Source organism: Malaclemys terrapin, chromosome 1 (genome assembly GCF_027887155.1).
Source record: "Malaclemys terrapin pileata isolate rMalTer1 chromosome 1, rMalTer1.hap1, whole genome shotgun sequence".
In the NCBI taxonomy this organism is placed as follows: Eukaryota; Metazoa; Chordata; order Testudines; family Emydidae; genus Malaclemys; species Malaclemys terrapin.
Genome location: NC_071505.1, coordinates 191,954,051 through 191,976,790, shown reverse-complemented (window position 1 = coordinate 191,976,790; position 22,740 = coordinate 191,954,051). Strand labels below are relative to the sequence as shown.

The following is a 22,740-nucleotide window of genomic DNA, read 5'->3' as shown; positions in this document are numbered from 1 at the left end:
TGTAAAAATAGTGTGAATTAACCATGCGTTCTGCAAAAGGGGTCTAAGGAGAAAATAAAGGAGCTCTAATGAAGGTCATTATTATCTCTAAAGATTCAGAGAAATGAGGAATAACACTGTCTTTAATAGAAGACTCAATGCTCTCCCTATAGTATTTATCATGATTGCTGTTTGTTAGTCATCCTTGTTGAATTGTTTTTTATAACTGATATAAAATCCACAACCAGCTCTGGTGAATTTCAACCATTGTTTTGTTTTCATTTCGTTTCAGAGGAGGGAAAAGTTCACAAGTAATAATATAATGGGTTATTTTTGTGACGTGTTCAAAGTTTATTTTTAAATAATTAACTGGTGCTCCCTTTTCTTTTCTTTTCTTTTTATAGTGGTAGGCAGGTCCGTCTCTGGAGTGAAGAGGGCCCATTAGCATGGATAGTTGGAATAGATGATTGTGGATTCCTTCAAGTTCATGAGGAAGGCAAAGGTGTAGAGTCTGTGCACCCAGATGGCAACTCATTTGACATGCTGAAAAACCTTATTATCTCAAAGCAGCAGTAGACCTTAGAGTTGTTGAAAAAGTTGCTCTAAGAAGATTGTTCTGTATTCAGCACCTAGCAGCTGATCTTGGCTATACACAATATATCAAACTGGAATGATTTGGAGGTGAAGTGTAAAAGCTACATATTATATTTTACATTATTGTTTCATTTCTGTTGTGTTTTCTAGCCAGTGGCCCTAAGGACCAATTAGTATTTTCTATGCGTTTTTCATGTTGCATATTTTTAAGCATAGAGGTGAGAGGTAGCTTATGATTAGGAGAAATCAATTTTTTACCAATCTTTAGTTTCTTCTTTCTTAACATGGATAGCTTAGTTGAAAGTTGCTACAAAAGTTAGTGTTATCCCATTACTGGAGACCCGTAATCTTTTGCTAATTGCTAAAAAATTCACTAATGGTATTGTTTGTTATAAGCATTTACAGTAGGGAGGTATTTGCAAAGGAAGATGTTAAGCTCATCATTAATTCAATATATTTAAGAAACTAAAAAGACTGCATATATTTGTTTTTAAAAAAATGTGTTTGAATAATGCATCTATTGTGGTTTTGCTTTGGGTATAAGCAGTAAAATGTTTAAATTACTTACTATGAAATTTTAAAGAAATGAGTTCTGCTTATGTCAGCTGTGGAGGGGACATGTGAAAGAACTCACCACACACCCATAAGGGAAAGTGGGAAGAATTCTGCAAGTTTATTAAGTTAACTGTATACTCACTGTATACTTATAGTTCCTCCCACCCTTTAGAAATAATGAGCAACTTTGCTGATTTGGCTCGGCTCCCAGTGGGCTTCTATATCCTTTCATCATTCTGTAACTGGATCTCTGGACTGTAGGCCCTTTGCACCTCTCTTGTGGTGGCCTTATGCTTGGACATCCCCACCAGCAGTGCCTGTGAACTGGGTTAATTTATAACCCCCAAAATATAGATATTTTCTGCTTTTCTTAGCCTGTTAACTAGCTCTGATTCTTAGTAAACCACTCCATGCTTCCTTGTATCATGGTCTTTCTTTCAAGAGCTCTTAACCCTCCACAAGAATTGCCCACCACATATGCAATTAGTGAATCACTTAGTTGTCATCCCCTATGCTATTGGCCATCAAATACTCAGTCCAAGAATTGATATCAGTGTTGACTGTACTTCACTCAATCCCTGAGAGGTGAACCCCATCCAAATGATGAAATAAGAGAAGGAACCTTGTTCTTAATGTCTCCTTTGCTAGCAACTATTCCAGTGAGAAAAGCACAATGAGGGGGCCTCTGTTCCAACCATCTCTCTAAAATCTCTTTTATTGTACTTTCATACTATTTCCCAAAGCAAGCCTCCTATTGTGGTGTTAATAATTGAACCCAAGGGATTTAAGGATTGTTTATTTGAAAGTGTCCTGCAGTCCAGCCTCCAAACTTACCTAATTGCTGTAGAGGTTGGGTCAGATACAGTAGATAAGACAGTATGTGGCTGGAGGGCATAGGTGAGAAGCTGAACTTGAGCTCCCAACTGCACATATATGCTTTCAGGTTCTTCTCCTGGACCAGTCCAATTTTCATGTACAGCCTGGTCACCTGAGCAATGGACCTCAAGCCAATCACCACACATCAATAGATGTCAGGTGTGACCTGGCCAATAGCCAGCTATGTCTCCTAATGTGGACTGCCATTGGTTATTACTACACCCTTCCCTGAGGAAGCTTGGCTTAACCAAGTGGGTTCTCATAAATACATTCCTGTCTTCTAGCCAGAAATGGAATTTATGGGTTAAAGTTCACTTCATAAATAACCAATATAAGGAGATCAGCTCAATTACAAATCCAAGAAATCGTAAAGGAGAGTTGGCCTGTAATGGTAGATTAGAGTAATCCTGACTTACTGGGATTTGGATGCTTTGTCGGTAAATTGCTAGTGATTAAGTTTTCTGTGTATTTAAAGTGAGGATTTTGCCCTCCATGTCATAGTTTCTTTCATTTTCTGACTTACAAAACAGTCAGTTTCTTACATCAGACGGGACTGCACACCAAAAAAATAATAGAAGTAACACAATAAACACTAAATATTGAATGACTTATTTAATAATTCTTATTTAATGTACTATGTGTAAACAATAATGCCCAACTTCCCTCTCACAAGATCTTGGTTAGATTTTAATACTACTTTGGGCTGGGAACTTTTGACTACTGACTTATAGATATACATGATTATTTATTTTTAATACTCATATTTAAGTTTGAGCTACTAATCTTAAATACTGAGAGGAACTCTTGCAATATAGTGTTCTCTACTCTTCTCTTCTTCGCTACCTTTTCTTTATACGGTTTATGAATGATGTATGTTGCTACTTGTCAACTGCAGAATTTTGATATTGCTTTTTACTCCTTGCCACCATTCCCAGCTATAAACAGTGAAAAGAAAATTCAACAATGCTCTTGGTTCTTCTTGGTCTGGTTTATTTCATCATGAAAACCTTCCCTTAATGCAGAGCAGTACTTTCCCAATCTGACTCTTGTATAGCTGAATTAATCTAAAAAACTCCTGTTTGTGCTGCAGTCCTTAATATAAAACCTGACTGTCACTATCATGGCACAGTCAGGCATCTTTTTTGTAAAGCAGAATTAACACACTTAGGGCCATATCATACCACTGATTTTTTTTTTTTTTTTTTTTTTTTGTCTGAGCAGAGTTGATCTGAATGTGACTTACATTTGAAATGTGACAATATATGGCCTATTCTGTAGTGAGATCAATAGCAACAGTAGTTCTTCTGAAAAATTCCATATGAAATCATAAACTTTATAATAGAGATTAACCTTAATAATAAAAAAATTCACTAACGGGACCAAGTACTAATTTTGCCCTAGATCCCTAATTGCCCCTTCAAGGATTGAACTCACAACCCTGGGTTTAGCAGGCCAATGCTCAAACCACTGAGCTATCTCTCACCCACAGTCCTGAACCACAGTCCCCTGATTGAAATACACCCAAACTTCAGGAAATTTTGATCCAGATTTGAATGTTGTGGCGTGCCCTGATCTCGGTCATGGACTGATCCAAAACCCTGGATACAAACACCCCAAAACATTGGGAACATTTGGATCAACATCTAAGTCCAAAATGTGCAGTTTAAGCCCATGTAACACTTTACAAATCCTCATTGACTTCTTTGGGACTCGGCATAGGAATATAGGCCTGCCCACATGGTTTGGTAGGGCTGCATGGGTATAAATACCTCCCACCCCCCACACACACTCTTTCGGTCAGCAGGAGGATAATGCAGCAACCCTCAACTGACTTGGCCCCAACTGCTTTCTGCCATTCCTGTCCGTACCTGTAAACTTCCCCTTTCTCCCTATCTGCTGAAAGGGAGCCGTTAAAGGGGCAACACCCCTTTTCCTCCAGCTAGCTGGACAAAGACCCACTTGCATGAACGTAGCAGTAGGCACATTATCCCAATAAAAAGACTAAGGAGGAAAATGTACTCCTCCTGTGGGCCGAGGTGAGTGTCTATAAAACTTCACTTAGCTGAAATGCCACAGGACCTGTAGAGCAGGCAGATATATATCCTTAACTATATAATAAAATGCCAACAGTTTTTCATAGCTCCTGTCATTGCTTTTTGGATTTCTGTGGGGGGTTCTTAATGAAAACCATGTTTTGTTTATGTTTTATGCTGTAATGCTATTCTGGACATGTCTGCATTGGAAAAATTATTTAATTTCCTTTTTGTAAATGAAAACTAATGAAGTGTGGACATGTCAGAGCACAAGTAGATCATGTGGGAATACTACTTTTCCTTTACGCTTTTTAATGGCTTGTTCTCGTGTGTACAAGACTACCTATTGTCTTGAGAGGGGAAAAACAGCCTTCAGTAGGATGAAATATTTGTCATAAACCTGACTTTTGCTTCAGATGTACCACAGAATTTTACAAAGCAAATTCCTGTTTTATGCAGAACAGCTGAGTAAGGCCATTCTGACCAGCAGCTGTTACTGTCAAGAAAGCCTTTTTATTCTACACTCATCTTAAGGTATATGGGGAACACAGTCGGTAATCTCATTGTTTTTGTGCCAAACTTGTGTTTAAAAAAAAAAAAAAGTCAGAGTTTTTGTATAACTACTACTTTTTTTATTAAAAAAAAAATCCCTATACAAATTAGATAAAACATAGAAATATGTATGGGCAAAGGTAGGAAGTCAGCCATCCCAAAAATCTGGAAGTATCACACTGAAAATGTGTTGCTGTTAAAATATCCAGATTAGTAAAACATCTATTTCATTTTTAGACTGATGTCACATCTCAAACAATTTTCTTGATGAAGTGCTGTCAAAAGTATTTCATTATGGTACCCATATTTCTTGCAATTTGAGATTTTCTCCTGGACTCAGATATAAAACTCCTCATTAGATGTGAAAATAGTTATAGAGACTGTATATTGATAGCAAAACTTCTGCTGAGCAAGTGTGGCTGGGGGAGGAGGAGGTGTGTTTCTCTCTGTCTCTCTCTTTGGAAAGAGTGAGACAGGGACTTGTAGCCAGGCAGAACTGATACCATTTCCAGTGTTTTTAAAATTATATCAGGCACTTAGAATTAAGAGTTCAAGATCTGAGCAAACCTCACTCCTGTTATGATGTTTTATAAGCGTTTGGTGCATTTTCAAATATATATCCTGCAAGATTAATATACCTCAAGGGCTGTTATCTAGAAATTGTATTGAAAAATGTTTAAATCTTTATGCTGTAGCTCAAGTATTGCAGGTAAGAAAATATTTTGGTTTTGGTGTTTTTTGGCGGAGGGAGGCAGTTAAAGATATTTTGCTCTTTTTGATTCAGCAACAGGACCGTAGTAATTTGAAAAATTACAATTCTGAAACTAGTTGGGGAACTATGACGAAACATATAGTTATGCAAAAAATACAGCGCTAAAATATTTGGCATGGAAAGGAGTAGTACATAACCCATTGTTCAGTTCAGCTTATGTCTTTTAGTGGGGATAGATTCCATCATTAGAACCTATTAAAACTAGCTGATTTCCTGGTGAGCTGTATTTGTGGATATCACATGCATTTTTCAGCAGTGTTTATGCTACTGTAATGGACCGGTACCATGGTGTTAAGCTGTGATGAAGCTGCTTTCTCACCATTAACAGATCGGTCTTAGCCGAAGAATTTACACATTAGAGTCCCACAAATAGTTTAGGAAAAGGAGTTGCAATCAAATGCTGTACATTTGTGATGTATTTAAAATACTCCATTGGTAGGCTTTATTCAGCAGATAGCCTTATCTTTAAGGACTGAAAATAACCCTATTTCCATAAAACTGCTATGCATAGCTGGAATAAAATAAATTAAATCTTTGCATTTTATAGTTTGAAAGAATAATCTAAGTTAATGTTGTCAAAGCTATGATTACAATTAAAAACTCTAAATGCTCAAAAAAATCTCCACTGTGTCTGTCATTCTTAATGCCTTATGCTTGTATTTTAAAAAAATCAAACCCATTACTCCTTTGGCTACAGTATTTAACATTTTAACAGTTTTGTTTTATATAATAAATAAGCAAAATATGCTTTATATTTTTAGGGAGTACATACATAATTCTAAGCATTAATAGTGTGTTTGTATTTTTCTTTACTTTTCACAAGTATTTGCCAAATACTTCATTTCTGCATCATATTTTTAAAAAAAATGAAAAAAGTGGACTCAGACACATTTGTTCTGAGAAATAACTGAGATGGATTGAAAAAATACATTTACTGTCACATTTTGTGAATTTCAGACACGTACCAATATTCCAGCAGCTATCCCATTCTTTCATAAAAACAGCATCTGTTTTGTGTGTGAGCTATATTTTCTAACCTGTATATTGTGCATATCACTGTGTTTAGAATGAGCAAATCTACTGAGTAACTCTTTAGAAACTTCAGGGCTGAATTCAATAGAAAAGTTTGTTACTGCACTTACAAGTGTTGTGATATCTCTGCTAATAGCAGACAGATTTTGAGACACCAATAAGTGATTAATGTTTTCAATTTCACTCTTCATTAAAACTCTGTATTTCTCTTTACATAGTTTCTTTGCCATTCCAGGAACTCCCTAAGAAGTGAAAAAATCTGTGGAGTTGCACAATGAAAGTATTTCTGGCTCAAATGAATGTAGTAGAGAGAAGGGAAATGAAATGGTTTTTCCCTAATATATTCTGATTTACACTCCAATTATATGGAATATTTTTCCTAATATTAAAAAAAAAAAAAAAAAGTCAATTCTTGCACCATATACTGCGCTGAGTATGCACAGTGAACATCTGTAGTTTAACTGTCTCAAAGTATAGATCTGTACTCCTACTTCTTTATAGAATTCTTCATTCATGTTCCAGATGTGAATACGCAATCAGTGTTTCTATTTGGGGTGGCTCGGGGAAATGTTACACATTTGGTTTTTTTTAGTCACAAATATATGTTCTGAAACTTAATCCACATTATCATATGTGAATGAATAATTGATTCTCTATTTCCTAACTATAAACCTCTATGTATCAGAACCTCGTGTACTGTAAAACATCTGCTGGAGAATGATGGAACACCTCCATAACACATATTCTTTGACTACAGCCGCAAAGTGTGAATAAGGAAGTAGATGCTTGAAAATACTTTGTGGTATTGTAAAAAAAAAACCACTAAAGCCAAACTTGTACCTTCTGAAATCATGTTTTCACAATGAAGACCAACTCAAGAGAACAGAAAAATATACTAGACTGACGTTGTATGCTGCACACCATACTAGTGATGTATAGCAAAATGTTTATGGGAGAGCTGTGCATCGGGTTTCTTCTTGACAGTGACGACAATGTCAGTTTTCTCATTGCAGGACATTTTTAATTTTAAAAAATTAACACACTTAAGTCTTGGCATCATTGTAGTCTTCCAGGAATTAAGTTGGATATATACATTAGTGACACTAGTTTGGAAGGTCAATTAAACAATGAGAACAAAGCATTTGTAGCTAATCATATCAATATCGTAATAGATTCACTTGTAAAATTCTTTTAGACCTGACTCCTTTCTAGCTTTAGAGAAGCACAGAGTGCACTTACAGTGAACATTTTTGTAAAGGCATCAAAATTCTAGTAGCTATTAGTAAATATTTTTGTTGAGCATTATAGTGAAAGTATGCAGGGGCAGAGAAAAAAGCACTGTAAGCGAATTAAAAGTTCAGTTAACTGTGAACTTGCAATATATCAGATGAATTGCAAAATAAGGCTTTCTTAATACTATTAACCTTTTAATAGGAAGGCAGAACAAATACTGAAAACTGTTTTTTAAACACGTCTTTAAAGCATTTCTGTTTACTTGTTATATCAATTAATATTCATAAAAACCTAGGAAGATGAATGAATTTTGTTGCTGTGTATGAAATACAGAAAATGCTTTATTGATTAAAAATGTATACATTTTATTACATCCTTTAACATATTTGTCTTTAATAAGGTGTAATCCATGAGCATGTATTTTTCCATATTGCACAAGCCATGTGAGTACTTTCTTTAGAGATACTCCTACAGAGCATGAGACATTTATATTTAGCTGTGGCAGATAAAAGCTTTTATAATGTAATCTAGCCTTGAATGGAACTAAAAAAAGAAGCTAGATATTGCTGACTCAAGTCTACAATGCAGTCTTCCTATAAAACACCATCTGACTCCATTATTTGTACTTGTTAATGTTTATATGTATTATTTTAGGGAGCCATTCGTCATTTTATCAAGGGCACAAAGAATTTTTAGGGAGGTGATGGAGAAGGTGTTGTATGCTGATCATGTCTACTCTCTATAGAACATACATACAGTAGAACCTCAGAATTACGAACACCTTGGGAATGGAGATTGTTCATAACTGAAATGTTTGCAACTCTGAACAAAGTTACAGTTCTTTCAAAAGTTTAAAACTGAACATTGACTGAATACAGCTTTGCAACTTTACTATGTGGAAGAAAAATGCTGCTTTCCCTTTACTTTTTTTGTAGTTTACGTTCAACACAGTACAGTACTGTATTTACTTTTTTGGAGAGGACGGTCTCTACAGTTGACTGATTGTGTACTTCCAGTTCCAAATGAGGTGGGGTGGTTGACTGGTCAGTTTGTAACTCCCTGTGTTTGTAACAGTGAGGTTCTATTGTAAACACGTATGTCTCCTTATGTCCTGATTTGTACACTGTAGGGACAGGCGAAAATAACTAATTGGTACTTTATTGGAAATACTGAACAAAACTAAGTAGATGGGGATTTTCTGCTAATCTGAAATGCTTTTTCCTGGATACAGTTTACTGTACCTAACCATGAGAGCTGTGTGAAATGTTCAGCTCTAACACAAATGTACTCAAGCTGCTTTTTGTAACTTGCAGTGGTTTCTTGTGTCCAAACTGTCCATCAAAGTATTTTTGTGGTGAGAGAGAATCTGTGAAACCTGATTCTTGACTTCGGGTCGACAAGGAGAATTCAACCTTGAAACAATCCAGTTTGCTAAAACCAGAACTTTTTCAAAACTTTAGAAACTGCTGACACGTTTTGAACCAAGCTTGTAAAGTTTCACTGAATTCTTTTCACTATTTCCTACGCTGTCTAGAATAAGAAATTCCTATCAGGACGGTCTTTTGAATAGTTTGTTTGAAAAAGTGCACAATCTTCTCCCAGTATATCCAGTGGCACACACTTCAAAAAGTTATTTCTTATCATTTAGCATTTTTTTATTGGGAGTAATTTTCAGTCCTTGCAGTGTGATCTCATGTTGTGCCAATCTTGCTATGACAAGACTTTTTAATATGTATCTGTGTCGTCTAGTTTGACATTTTATCATCCCTCTGGAATACACTGTGATAGCAACAAGGTATGAATTCCTGACTCTGTGTTAAAATATATCATCAAGGTAGAATCATCAAACTTTGTTTTAGACCATTCAAATAATTAATAAGCATTCCAAGACAATGTGAATTGTTGTTAGTTCATGCAATTATGTCATGGATACCTAAGATTCATTACCATTTTTTAAACAAAGTTCATTTGTCAGGTTGTTTACAACATGGATTGAAAATTGCTCTAGTATTTCACAGTGTTTGTCAGATAACATTTAAACTAAATTTTATGGTTCATATTAATGATAAAAATCTTGAATATATTTTGGAGTCCTAGTTTTTAAAAAAAGAAAAAAAATAGTTGCCTCTGTATAATTCTAGGCATATAACACTTACCCTTTAATTTTGTTACACACTGTAAAATAACAAAAATATGATCTTTATATGGCTTCTTACTGGCAGAGTCTACACCAGAGATTAATCTGTAACAATGAAGCACTGAAGCTACATGTGTATTTTTCTGACCTTAAAGGTACTATTACACATTACTTGCCAAGAACACATACAAGTTTGTCCCTCACTGACCTTCTGCTATGCTCAGTAAATGTAACCATGTTTTCTCATGCTTTTTAGAAATTATTATAGTTTGGGTTTGTTTTTAATTAAGAAATACATTTCTATTATCGTCACCTCCCATTGGCTATTATTACAGAAGTTCCAATATAATGGGGTAGTGCAGTCTCCTTGTGGGTTTCTGGAGAAGAGGCTGATGATGGACTTTGGTTTTTATAAATAAATGTATTTACCTCTTCAGAAGTGTATCCATAATTTTCTGCTACGTGTCCAGTCGCTGTACATGATGAGGTTTGAAATGTACCGTGTTTGGCTAAAACATGGTGATAGTTCAGAAATACAAATGGGACTTGTCCAGTAGTTCTTGTATCCATCATGGGTTCATTTTCAGAGTCATGGTCAAGCTTTACTGTCATTCTGTCATCGTTGTCTAGTTCATCCAGGTTCATAGCATGATGGCTAATATGCCCATATTTTGGTTCTTTCATACATATTCTCCTTGTTTGTTCATATACTGTTGGCACTGGCAGGAGATGACTTAATTGTCCAATAGCTTTAGCCTGAAAACATTCTGATTTTGGCAACAAGGAATTAGCTATGGAGTTTGAAAAAGACTTTTCATTAACACACACTTTTTCTTGTAGGTCTCTGCTGAAAGCTAACTTGTTTTCTTCTTTAATGAGATGATGAGATGGATGTATCCTGCTTTCCATTTTGTTGGGTTTCATGATGCTGGAGTTGTAAATCTCTTCTTTGTATCTGCTGTTTGGCATGGATGTTGCACAACTTGTAAAGCTGTCAGATGTAGCATCTTGGGTGTATCTTCTGTTTGGTATGGGCACTTTTAGGGAAAATAAAGAGTATTAATTGCAGATGATTGGAACTCATATACTATGAGTTGTGTTAGAGACATTAACATTAATACCAGCTAAGTTTGGGCCTAATCCAAAGCTCATTGACTTCAATGGTTTGAATCAGACCCTTTATGACTGTACTGAAAAACCAGAAACCGATATGGAAGGCTAGTCAGTGTGTAAGGCAATTGACACTTTAGTTGCTCTATTGCAACTTTTCAACTAGGAAAATGTTTTGATTGCATTATTAAATGAACTTCTCATTGTTTGTCTGTGTGGCTGTAAATTGGTTTCCTCTTTGAAATGGTTAAATCAGGAAATTTAACAGGGACTTAAACATTTGGAAAAGGGATATAAGTTTATACTTTTGAAACTTCTTTGTAAAAGCTTCAAAATCGATTCCCAAAATAAATGTTACATTTTTATTATGTATTAAATTCAGAGTCAAACAAGACTTTATTCTTGTTGCCAATGTGTAGGGGGTGGAGATTACTTGGACTCTTACAGGAGCCATTTACAAATGGATCTAGAATTATGTCCTGTTATACTGGCTTTTTAAATTGTTTAATTTGTTTCTTTGAAATGAAATCTAGCATTGGATATTAAAAATACTGTATCTGTAGCAGAGCAGTAGAAATGCCACTTGACTACAGTACTATTATACTTATGCTTTTGAGAGAGACTTTGACATGTCAAAAACAGTCCAAAAACTTTGGGAGTTTGAAGATCAGAATATTAAATCATGGATGAGCCTCAGATGCAAAGGTCAGATCTGGATCCAAGGTATCCCAGTTTTCAAGGATATTTGAATGTGGGGTTTTGGTTTCACCCCATCTTTCTGAAATACGAAAATGTCTGCTGCATCTCTTCCCAATAAGCTCTACTCTGTCCATGGTTTAAGGATTCATTAGCCAATAGGAGTTGGTTGCATTGTTTTCTATTTGCTTCACACTGCCGTTCTGTTTCGTACCATTTTGCCTACAAATGGCAGGAGAAGAAGCTACCTGTTTTAGTCCTATCCGATCTGACTAAAGTTATGCAATATTCAGCCAGAATATAAAATGCAGTTTCTGGTTAGTAACCATCTGGATTTTTTTATGCTCATTGCCAAGATATAAATCTTGGATTTAACCTTTAATATCAAACGTTCAAATATCAGATCTAACTATGCCTTGGTCTCATTTTCAAGTCACTTAGGCACTCAGGCTGAGGGCAAGTCTACACGAGAGCGCTACATTGGCACAGCTGCACCTGGTGCCGATGTGCCATGCTGATGGGAGAGTGCTCTCCTGTTGGACAATTACTCCACCTCTGCAAAAGCTGGAAGCTATGTCGGCGGGAGAGCACCTCCTGCCGACCTAGCACCAGTGTGGGCAGCGCTTAAGTTGATGTAATTTATGTCACTCAGGGGGGTGGCTTTTCACACCCCTGAGCGATGTACGTTACATCGACTTAAGCAGTACTGTAGACCAGCCCTCAGTCTCAATGGAAGTACGTGTGACTTAGACTTTTGAAAAATGGATGGGCTCTTTCAGAAATTTTATCCAACGTCTTATAGGTTATGTCTACACTGTAGCTGGGATCTGATTCCCAGTGCAGGTAGACAGATGTGCTAGGTTTGCTTTTGAGCTATCGTGAAAAATAGCAGTGTAGCTGGGGGTAGCCACCCGTGTATGTACTCTGGAGGTCTGGGTGGAGTTGTACTCAGGCAGTTAGCCCAAGCTGCTGCATCTGTCACTTCCAGCTACATGGCTATTTTTAGCATGGTAGCTCAAACTGAGCAAGCTTGTGTCTGTCTACCCATGCTGGGAAGCACGCTGCCAGCTGTAGTGTCAGCATATCCTTACTTAGGGCTCACCCTGTAGTGATTGCTGACATCAATGCAACTAAAATATTCACATCACTGCTGCAGACACTAGTGAAGCCATCAACTACACACACTTTCTACTGATTTACGTGGGAGTTGCAGCACATAACTAATAGACGAATTTGGTCCAGAATGCTGGACTTAGTTTCTCCTTTTACTTATCTATCAAAAACTAACTTTCAAATATTGTTTTTAATATTTTTGTAAGTTTCACAGTAAATAGTGCACACACTTTGTTAACAGATAAAATGACACCTTAGTTCACACGTGAAAGCAGTGTTTAATTCTTATAACACAAAGGGCTTGTCTACACAGGGAAATTTACTGGTATAATTATAGTGCAATCGTTTTACCACTAGAACTCCTTGTGTGGACACTCTTATTCTGGAATACAAGTGGTTCATTGCAGGTTAGTTTATGTTGCTTGGAAGCAGTACACTGGTATAGTTATGCCAGTAAATTTCCCTGTGTAGATAGGCCCTAAGATGTAATAAACTTACCCTCTTTACTGCAGTTTGGAGCAGTTTAGCTCCTGTCCCTATTCTCCTCTATCAGCAGAAGCCTCATTTCCTTTACTGCACCCTCCTTTCATCCAAACAAAACTCCTCTCCCCCAACTTAAGAACTCAATTTCAAGACCTGGGGCTTATCCAGTATCATAAGATATACAAGAACCCACTCGTGTACTTTTGTTTTTTACGTAGTCTATTAAATTCTATTATTAATGGCTATAGTTTGCTGTTAATTTTTGGCCTTTTTTATTTATGGAGTATGGATTTAAACTAAAGCTAAATCTGTTTAGTTTACCTCCCTGTTTGTAAGCCAACATCTAGGTGTCTCATGGGTTAGGGTAGTCAGTTAAACGAGCTGTCTCTGGAGCAGCAGAGCACAAACCATTATTGGTCACACATACACTAGCTTTTGTTTTGTGTGCTTGGGCTCAAAACATTTATTGGAACTAGGCTAGAGTTAGCCCAGTGTCTTAGCAAGTTCGAGTCACCCTGGTGGAGGTTTCTCATGGGATGGCCTCTAGTGGGAAATTTAGTTGTTGAAAGCAAACTCAGGGCATCATGCTGCCACAGGAAGTAGTTTACACCAGGACTGGTTGAGCCAATGCTGTCAAACTTGCAGCTGTAGGACGCCCGACTACATCAGAAGCACAGTGAAATGCCTGTGAGACATTTACTGCTCATTGACCAGGGTTGAACTGTATGAAGTAGAAGCTGTTTTACAATGGCTAGGAGTCAATGCATTAATTCTGGGTACATTTCCTGTCAACTCTCTCTTCCCCCCGTGGGACTGAGTTCTCCCAGTAGGCCTGGCAGACAGTTTGGGACAGGTGAGACAAAGGATGTTGCACAATTAACATTGGGCCTTATAAAAGAAAGTCACAATGGCTTTGCAGAAGGGCCCTTGTACTTGCCTCTGTTCATAACCTACACCAGCAACAGTGAATCTGGTCCATTCTGCATCATGTCTCCACTAATCCTCACTGAGTGGTTGCAGCTCAAGAGATTTGAAAGGAACAGTAGGGGTGTCAGCCCCACCCACTGGGAAGACTGACAGAAGCACCTTACCCCCAACCTTGAGAATGACCATGATGGGTTCCAGCATTAGCCGTTCTTGTTTTAAACATTGCCCCAGTTTTGAACACTTTTTCCTCCTCCTCTTTCTCTTCTTCTCTGGGGAATTTTTTCCCTGCTTAGGGACCACTCTGACTAGGATACACTTTTCCCACCTTGAGATGGTGGAGCAGACCAGAACAGCACAAAGTCCAGATGGTATTCAATATGCGAGAAGTACCTGCAGCCAGATATTTTATTCTCAGTGTGCCCAACTCGCTGAGTTTCACTCTGCCAGCAGAAAGGGCTCTGAAGCTGATAGACACAGCTGCACTCCATTTCAGCGCGCATGTAGCACCGCAGGAAAGGAATCTGGAGGCATCCTAAGCCAAACTCACTCTGACTCCTCTCAATGATCATTTCCACCTGAAGGGACATGAGGCATGTCAGCAACAAATTAGATGCAGCCACTTTGGCAGCAAAGAGTCCTCTGTTGCATCCTATGGGCTAAAACAGGTGCTTTTTTCCTAGCGCAATTACCTCAGGATAATTGGTGCCCTGACTCTTTTTCCTTTCATCTGAGCCTCTTAAGAACTCCACACAGACTTCCTTATGACTAACCCCACTCCTGCCTGTGGCTGGTTTAATAACCGAAGCAATTCAAAACAATCCTCAAGATCCAAAAATAGTCTATCATCACAAAAGTTCATACTCAGCCCTACTGTCTTCTACCACATCCAGAGCTCTTCTGTCTCAGTCTCCTCTTCACAAAGCTGCCCTTCCCAGCTGGAGCTCAGCCTTCTGGCTTTGGCCCAAACCCTTCTCCCACTCAGGGGTCTCCTGATCACTAGAGTTCTTCTCTTCTCTGCCACAGCTGCTTCTTCCATGCCCTGTTCCCTTCTGGCTCTTTATAGAGAGCAGGAACACCTGCACTCTATCAGGCTCCATCAAGAGGCTGTTATGAGGCATAGGTGAGCTGGACCAGTTCCCTCTTAAAGGGCCCAGTCCTCCCTATGACAGAACAGTGCTGCAACTTTTCCGAAAGATGGTCAGAATCTGGATTTACTTGATCTCCTCTGGAAAACTGTTCCATAATCAGATCCCCCCCCCCCCCGAGGGTTTTGTCCCAGAGGAGCACAGCTGTCATGGTGGTTCATAGATTGAAATTAGATCTTTGATGTAACTGGGGCTTAATCTATTAATTGGCTTGAAAATTAGGAGCAAGACCTTAAGGTGGCATTGGAAGCCAACTGGGAGCCAGAGAAGGGACTTGAGCACAGGTCTGAGGTGCTCATCATGGCCTGAGCCATGGGGAAGGTAAGCAGACACATTCTGTACCAGCCGGAGCCTGTGCATCATCTTTGCATTAAACTTCAGAAGCAATGAGTTACAGTAATATGGCCTGGAGGTGACAAATGCATGGATACTGTGGCCAGGTCCCCATCCAGGAGGAAGGGATGAAGTTTCCTCACAAGCTGGAAGTGAAAGAAAGCAGCTTTGGAAATGAATACTACCTGGTCATCCAAGTTAGCGAGGAGTTAAACAGGACCTCGATGTTTCACACTATTTTGACTAAGGGGGGCTATTTGCCTTCAATGGAAGACCTAGACAATGTCTTGGCCAATTCTTCAACGCCTTTTCCCTGGGTTCAGCTTGAGCCATCTGCTCTTCATCCCAGAGCTTACTTCCTCTAGGCATTCTTGACATTTCAGTAGTATCAGTGATTGCATCAGTTGAGAATGAGATGTATGTGGAAGGGCATAGATCTGTTTCACAGGTTGTGGCTCTTGATATTTTTCAGGCTACTTGAGTTCAGTGGCGTGGATAATAGAATCTGGTCAGGGCTGAAATGTTCTGTCCCAGTTGGCTCCTTCTGTATCAAATATTGCAGAGAGATCCTCCCTGGCTGAAGAGACAGTTATGTGCTCTGAAGGGATTTCTTCTTCTTTCCCAGTCAGCAGGAAAGTTGAAGAAGCCTGAAGACAAGATTCTGCGACAGTGTCATCTGATTGTGCTACATACTTTTTCAGAGCTTTGATGGCTTGGTCTGATGAATCTAAAAGATAGAATTCATACTGAAAAACACATCTTCAGTCCACGCCCTTTTTGGTAGATGCCTCTATGGAAGTAATGTGCTTTGCTGTAACAGCCATGGTCTCAAACCCTGTTGCCAAATATCGTATTTGGTTTTCCTTTGAACTGCAGTTAATGATTCTAAGCAGATCCTCTCCGCTTAAAAGTTGACTCGTTCTCACCAGTCAAGTGAAGCAATGGAAAAAAGTAGCAGATAGTGTGAACGAGATCAGACACTCCTTTCCTTCCCAATCCATTCAAATCTAAGGAAGGGGTCCCTTCCAAGGATCCATGCCTCCTGTCTGCCTAATAGCAACATGTCTGATTCTGGCTATGGAGGAGGCAAATTCTGAAACGGGGTAGAAATAAAATCCACAGTGCCCTCAGGGAAGCTCCACTCCTAACGCTCATCAACTCTTTCTATGAGACACGAGTGATCTCTGACAAGGCCTGAGCTTACAGGGACGTTTTTCCCATTTTATTCCTAAATGGTGCAATTTCACTAGCGATTAATGAGTCCCACAATGGCTTCACTTTCCAAAAGCATTTTTCATGTAGTGCCCAATTCCCAAACTTTCTTCAAAACATTTCTTTCTTCAGGAGATATCCCACATTTTCTGTCTTATGCTATAAAACCCATTTCCGAACCAGAGACGTGGTGACATGACAGTGAAGATCAATCTTCAAGCACCTCCTTCAGGAGCTGGGTGCACAGTCAGTCCCAAGTGAATAATCCTGTGATGTCTCTGGGATTGCTAAAGCTTTTGATCCTACCTGTCTTTCCCTATCTTTTTTCCTTCACTGTTTTCCATTAGAGGAGATATTCTATAGAAGAATGGAAAACTTCCTTTCTCCCAGTAATGTCTCTGCTAATCAGTCCTAACTGGTGGTTTTCAGTTTATCCATCTTACTGCAGGCTCCCATTACAGCTGGGTTTTTTTTCTTTTGAGAGTGGTGTATGCAGTTAAACACTGAGCAGAGAAATATTTAAAACCCTATTTCACACAAGGATAGGACTGAATTTTCAACTTATTTGATTTTATTTTTTTCATTTAACATTTCCTAAAGCCTTGGAAGTACACTTCTTGTGAGTTGCCGGACGGGAGAGGCCAACATCCCGTGTTCCTTTCAAAGCATTTGAGCTGCCCCCAGCCGTGTGGAAAGATGGTGCAACTCCCATCAATGAAGACATTGCCTGAAGAACATTAGTAATCAAGACAATTTCCCATTGACTTCAGTCCTAAAAACACTTACATTTACTATCATTAACATAGCTAGAAGGCAAATACTTTAAATATAGGAACATTTTTAAAAGGATGGCGTCCCTTTTGTATGGGTACAATCATGCCTGTATTTTGGTTTCTACAGTTGACTTGTAGGTGCAGATCTGAGTACTTCCAGTTCTTTCTGATACGCTGGCACAATTTGAACCCACATTTTTGCACCTGCAAACTAACTTTGCATAAACACTCATGTGAGTTGTGCCTGTAAAAGGAGGCCAAGTCTTGGCTTTTGTGAAAATTTTCCCACTAAAGCAGTGGTTCTCAGACTTTTGTACTGGTGACCCCTTTCACACAGCAAGTCTCTGAGTGCGGTCCCCATTATAAATTAAAAACACTTGTTTATATATTTAACACCATTATAAATGCTGGAGGCAAAGCGAGGTTTGGGGTGGAGGCTGACAGCTCCATGACTCCCCATGTAATAACCTCGCGACCCCCTGAGGGATCCCGACCCCCAGTTTGAGAACCCCTGCACTAAAGGCTTTCATTAAAAAAAAAAAAATCAACATTCTGAAACTGGATAACATTCCTATTCAAATGCTCAAACGAAAAAAAGTAGGTCTAAATGTCATGACAGTATACCTTTTAAACATACTGCATGTTAAACCCAAAGATATATTTTTCTGTGTTCAGTAAACATACTGTATTTCATATTTTCAAAGTACATGTTAAAAACATCTTCCAAATGCTATGCAGCTTATTATTTTTAAGATAACACTCACCTTCATAACTCTGTGCAAGATTATGACATGCAACATTTGTTGGTTGATCGGGAAGATTTTTAGACGGCGACTGGCTGGTAGGTACTAAAGAGTTGGCATAATGCCATTGGCGCTCTCCACTTGTCTGCAATGTACTCAAGAAAAAACGAGCCACTTCACAAGGTGATCCTTGAGACTGCCCAAATTTAGAAGTCAGCATTTGTTTTTTGCTACTGAAGACATGAGAATCTACAGGGAAGTGTCCATAATGGTAAGAGAAAGGCAAACTATATGAGGGGGCATATAAAAGTTCACTGTTTTCTGAATGGAAGTTCTGTTCTTGGATGGTGCCAGCATTCACTGTAGGGCTGGATCTCCAGCTTCCAACCTGGCCACATTCCAGTTTGTCTGTTTGGAATGAGCTGTATTGCTGAAAAATAAAGAAAAGTGTTCAAATGTATCCATGTTACACACCAGTGTAGTTGCCTCCAGCCATGCCACCTGGAATTGTGACCTCATTAAATCTCATAAACTAAGTAGGATTGGGGCAGATCAAAACTTGGACTGGGAAGTTGCAGGGGGAAATGGTGTCGGTGACTCAGGAGATGGCATTCTTCCCTGTAAGTCAACAGTGAGTAAATGTCCCCCATAAAGGCACTGTATTAGTGGCTATGATGTAAAAACAAGGCTACTGACCACTTTTCATTAAAAATCCCATGTGACTTTTCACCAGAGTTGGGGCATTAATCCTAGTGTTCAGTCAGAAATCTTATTTGGATAATTGTGCCTATCTAAAATTTCCCCTGTGTTTTTAACTGGAGACATTTAAGGACATGGTGTGAGGAATATTGTAAACCAAATGCTGCACTCCATCCAAGAGATGGCTGCATTTCAAAGGCAGGTTTGCAACTCTTTGGCGATCCTTCAGGATGTGAGCTGCTATGTAAATATCATACAGTATTGTTAGGTCACTGAATAAAGACAATAGCAAAACACTATTCTGATGTAACAGAACAATAATTTCAGCACAACCGCAGTCATCCTAATGTTAAGGAATAATTTTGGATAGTTAAAGTTTTTGGTCAATAGTTGTACGTAGACATCAGAGGATATAAACCTGTTTTGAAGAACAGGAAGTCTTGGTTAAATGACACATGAGTGTCATTTGCTTATGTTAAAAAGATGTATTTATTAATATGGGAAGCTTTGGAATGGTGGCAAGTCCAGATCTAACCTCTGTGAGTCAGTTAAACACCACAACACACACTTCCTCCAAATGTTTGGCTGGCTCCCACTGTGTTCAATAAAGTACGTATGCTAGTTTTCCCCCATTCCTGATCAATAATAATATCCAGCTTTTATCATCTGTAGATCTCAAAGTGCTTTTACAAAGAAGATCAATATTCTTATCCCTCATTTTACAGATTGGGAAACTGAAGCACTGAGAGTCGAAGTGACTTGCCCAAGGTGACCCAGCAGGGCAGGAATTGATCCCAGGTCTCTTAAATCCCAAGTCACCACTAGGCTATCTTCTGTTGCCAGAGGAAGTTGCCAGCATTCCTTTGGAGCCAGACCTTGGTTAGCAAAAATTGGTATATTTTTACACCAGCTCAAATTAAACTTACAGCATCTGCTCTCTGAGTTACATTGTTCTCTTTTTGCTTAAAAAAAAAAACTTAGTTTTTCTAACTAATCTGAATACCTAAAATCCAAAAGCTTTTGAGTTCTGACTGATAACCTGATAATCCTTAAGCCTCTTCTTCCCACATGCTGTGCCTTCTCCATTTCTTCTGTGTCATTTACATGAGCTGGCATTCTCATACCCCCAAGAAAGGACAAGGCTGGTGTTAACTTTGAATTTCAAGGGAGTTTTTTAGCAGCATTATACTAGCAGCAAATTAATCTCATGATGACCAAGCTACTCCCACAAACGCCCTGTTTACTTGTAGTTGGGTATTACAGAAAGAGTTACCTGTTGCGGGTAAGGAGTCATTCTGAGTTTTGCCTTCATTTTATTACTTTTGGGTTTTGCTACTCTCCTTGTTTCTTGTGAGGTAGACATTGAGTTTCTGCATGAAAACTGTGACTTAGAAATGATAATCTGGTCCAGTGATAATTGAAGTTCCTTGTACTCAATATCTCTGCAAAAGAATCATTGTGATAGGTTAAATACTTTAATGCACTGCACAGATGAAACATATCATATTTTAAAATGGTTTAGTTTCACAATGTTTTCATTACTATCCATCCAAGATATTCATTTGGTCTGCAGTGGTGGGTGGGGAACGTGAGAGAGGGAGATAAATCATAAGGACTGAACTTATTCCCATGGAAATGGATTGCAAACTTCCATCAGGAACAGGGTTACAAACTTGGTATTAAACATCCCTAAAGTCTGAACTTAAGCTCTCTTAACTTTTTTTTTTAAAGCCATCCTTGTGGCACTTTGCCTTGGGGACCACAGACAATGCTGGTGTGGGGGTGATCTAACAGCAGGGCAAAGATCAGATCAGTGTCCTTCAATCTTCCTCAAGCATGAGTTCGTCTTTTCCCTGACACATTTGAATATTGACACAGAGGAAAGGGAACCCAGGTCATTCTTCTGCCAGTATGATATGCCACAACCACACCACAGAATCACCCAGTAGGGTTTAATTTCATGGTGATGTCTATCTTTTCTCAGATTTATCTGTTCAATAGATACAGCAGAGTTTTTTAGACAAATTTTTTTATAGATAACTGTGTACAAAAAAATAAGGATATTTAAGACTAAGCTGTGGGGCTTCAGTGTTGTTTGGTGTGTTGGTTTGTTTTTCCATTTAGTGCTGCAGCTCTGATTTTTAAAAAATCCATTCCTTTTGGACTTACCAAAAATTTCAGTGGAGGGAAGTGAGAGGGTGTAGCAGGAGAGCTGAAAATCAGCAATATGAAAGCATACAGGATAAAGATTGAACTTCACAGAGAATGACAGTGTTTTCAGTAAGTTTTACAGCAGACAGGTGAAAGAATAACTAGACAAAACCTTTTCCCTCTCTTCTGTAGCTAGGAGTCATTTCTGTCTGAGAAAATGACATAGAACTAAATTCTGCCCACAGATGTGCACAGGCTTTGTGGCAGTTACTTGAAAATACAAGAAAAGAGTTGAGCCCTAACTAGCTGTGCGACCTCAGGCAAGTGACTTAATTTCTCCGTGCCTCAGTTTCCTGCCTGTAAAATGGGCATAATACTTCCTTTCTCCCACCCTTTGTCTGTCTTGTCTAGTTAGACTGTAAACTCATCAGGTCAGAAACTTTGCCAAGCATACAGGGGCTCTGATCTCAAGTACAGCGTCTGGGCTCCACTGTAACCCAAATAATTACCAGTAATGTAACATGTTCACCACACAATCTTTGGAATCCTTCAGAATGCAAGGTAATAGTGTGTAAATATAATCAGAGTGGCTACACACTCATTTTACCCAATATGCCATTTATACAGACACTGTAAGTAAAAGAGGGAGCTGGTGGGGAAAGATAAATTGCTGTAGATTGTATATAAACAAGATGATACCAGAGGAGATTAATACTATAAGATTGGATAAAGGATTGGATTAATAATCCATCAAGTACTGATAAATGTCTTTTAATGTACAAAATATTTTGACTTACGTAAGGACATAATTGACACTCACTATGCAGTGAGGCCGAGATGAACGGCTGTTATGCACGATGGTAGCATAGCTCTGTACCCAAACCCAGCCTCCATGCTTGGACAGTAGTCGATAGTACTTGGTTGTGACTTGGCCTTTCACCAACACTGTGAACATAATGCAAAGACAGGTTTCAGAGTAGCAGCCGTGTTAGTCTGTATCCGCAAAAAGAAGAACAGGAGTACTTGTGGCACCTTAGAGACTAACAAATTTATTAGAACATAAGCTTTCGTGGACTACAGCCCACTTCTTCGGAAGAACTCCTGTTCTTCTTTTTTCATAATGCAAAGAGTATTTCACATTGCTTGAGCTTGTGACCAGCTCCTACAGTGATTTATTTGTAAAGAGGAAACTTGCCCCCTATAAACTCTGAACTTCCCTGCAAAGACCACACTCCTCTATATAGTTTCTCGGGGTTTTGCATAAATGTGTACAAATATCTTATTACAGACTATTTACCTGCATCTGCCCTTCATCCCCCAATTTATTCTGCACTCATACCATAACAAAGTCGTTATTTATGGAAGTGTAATAACCACCCCCACCTTTGGACTGCTTTTTTAAAAAAGGTTTGATAAGTAGAAGCATCCAAAAATATTTGGAAACAGAGAGAGAACTGCTTTTATTTTAATTTTACCAAAGTATTTGCAATTGATTGATTGAAACATGATTGAGCATTTTTTTTGGCTGCTTTTGTTTTTCCCCTCTGGAAAGTAAACTTTGTATTTTGAAGACTGGGCTTATTTTTTTTAAC

The 22,740-nt window shown here is 38.5% G+C and overlaps 2 protein-coding genes across 3 annotated transcripts in view; one reads left to right on the top strand and one right to left on the bottom strand.

Annotated features, from left to right (window-relative positions):
• HLCS (holocarboxylase synthetase) overlaps nucleotides 1-5,974 on the top strand; it is a 206,696-nt gene extending 200,722 nt beyond the window's left edge. Inside the window, exon 11 of the mRNA XM_054048908.1 lies at nucleotides 384-5,974. Within this exon, the coding sequence (XP_053904883.1) occupies nucleotides 384-555 (172 nt within the window). The 3' untranslated portion in view covers nucleotides 556-5,974. The remainder of the gene's footprint in view (nucleotides 1-383) is intronic.
• Nucleotides 5,975-8,476: 2,502 nt separating this feature from the next.
• SIM2 (SIM bHLH transcription factor 2) overlaps nucleotides 8,477-22,740 on the bottom strand; it is a 71,005-nt gene continuing 56,741 nt past the window's right edge. For both annotated transcript variants that reach the window (XM_054048920.1, XM_054048928.1), the window contains exons 8-11: nucleotides 21,946-22,093; nucleotides 20,271-20,439; nucleotides 18,320-18,728; nucleotides 8,477-10,800 (exon numbers count right to left, since the gene is read on the bottom strand). In XM_054048920.1, coding sequence (XP_053904895.1) covers nucleotides 10,073-10,800; nucleotides 18,320-18,728; nucleotides 20,271-20,439; nucleotides 21,946-22,093 — 1,454 coding nt within the window. In that variant the 3' untranslated portion in view covers nucleotides 8,477-10,072. The remainder of the gene's footprint in view (nucleotides 10,801-18,319; nucleotides 18,729-20,270; nucleotides 20,440-21,945; nucleotides 22,094-22,740) is intronic.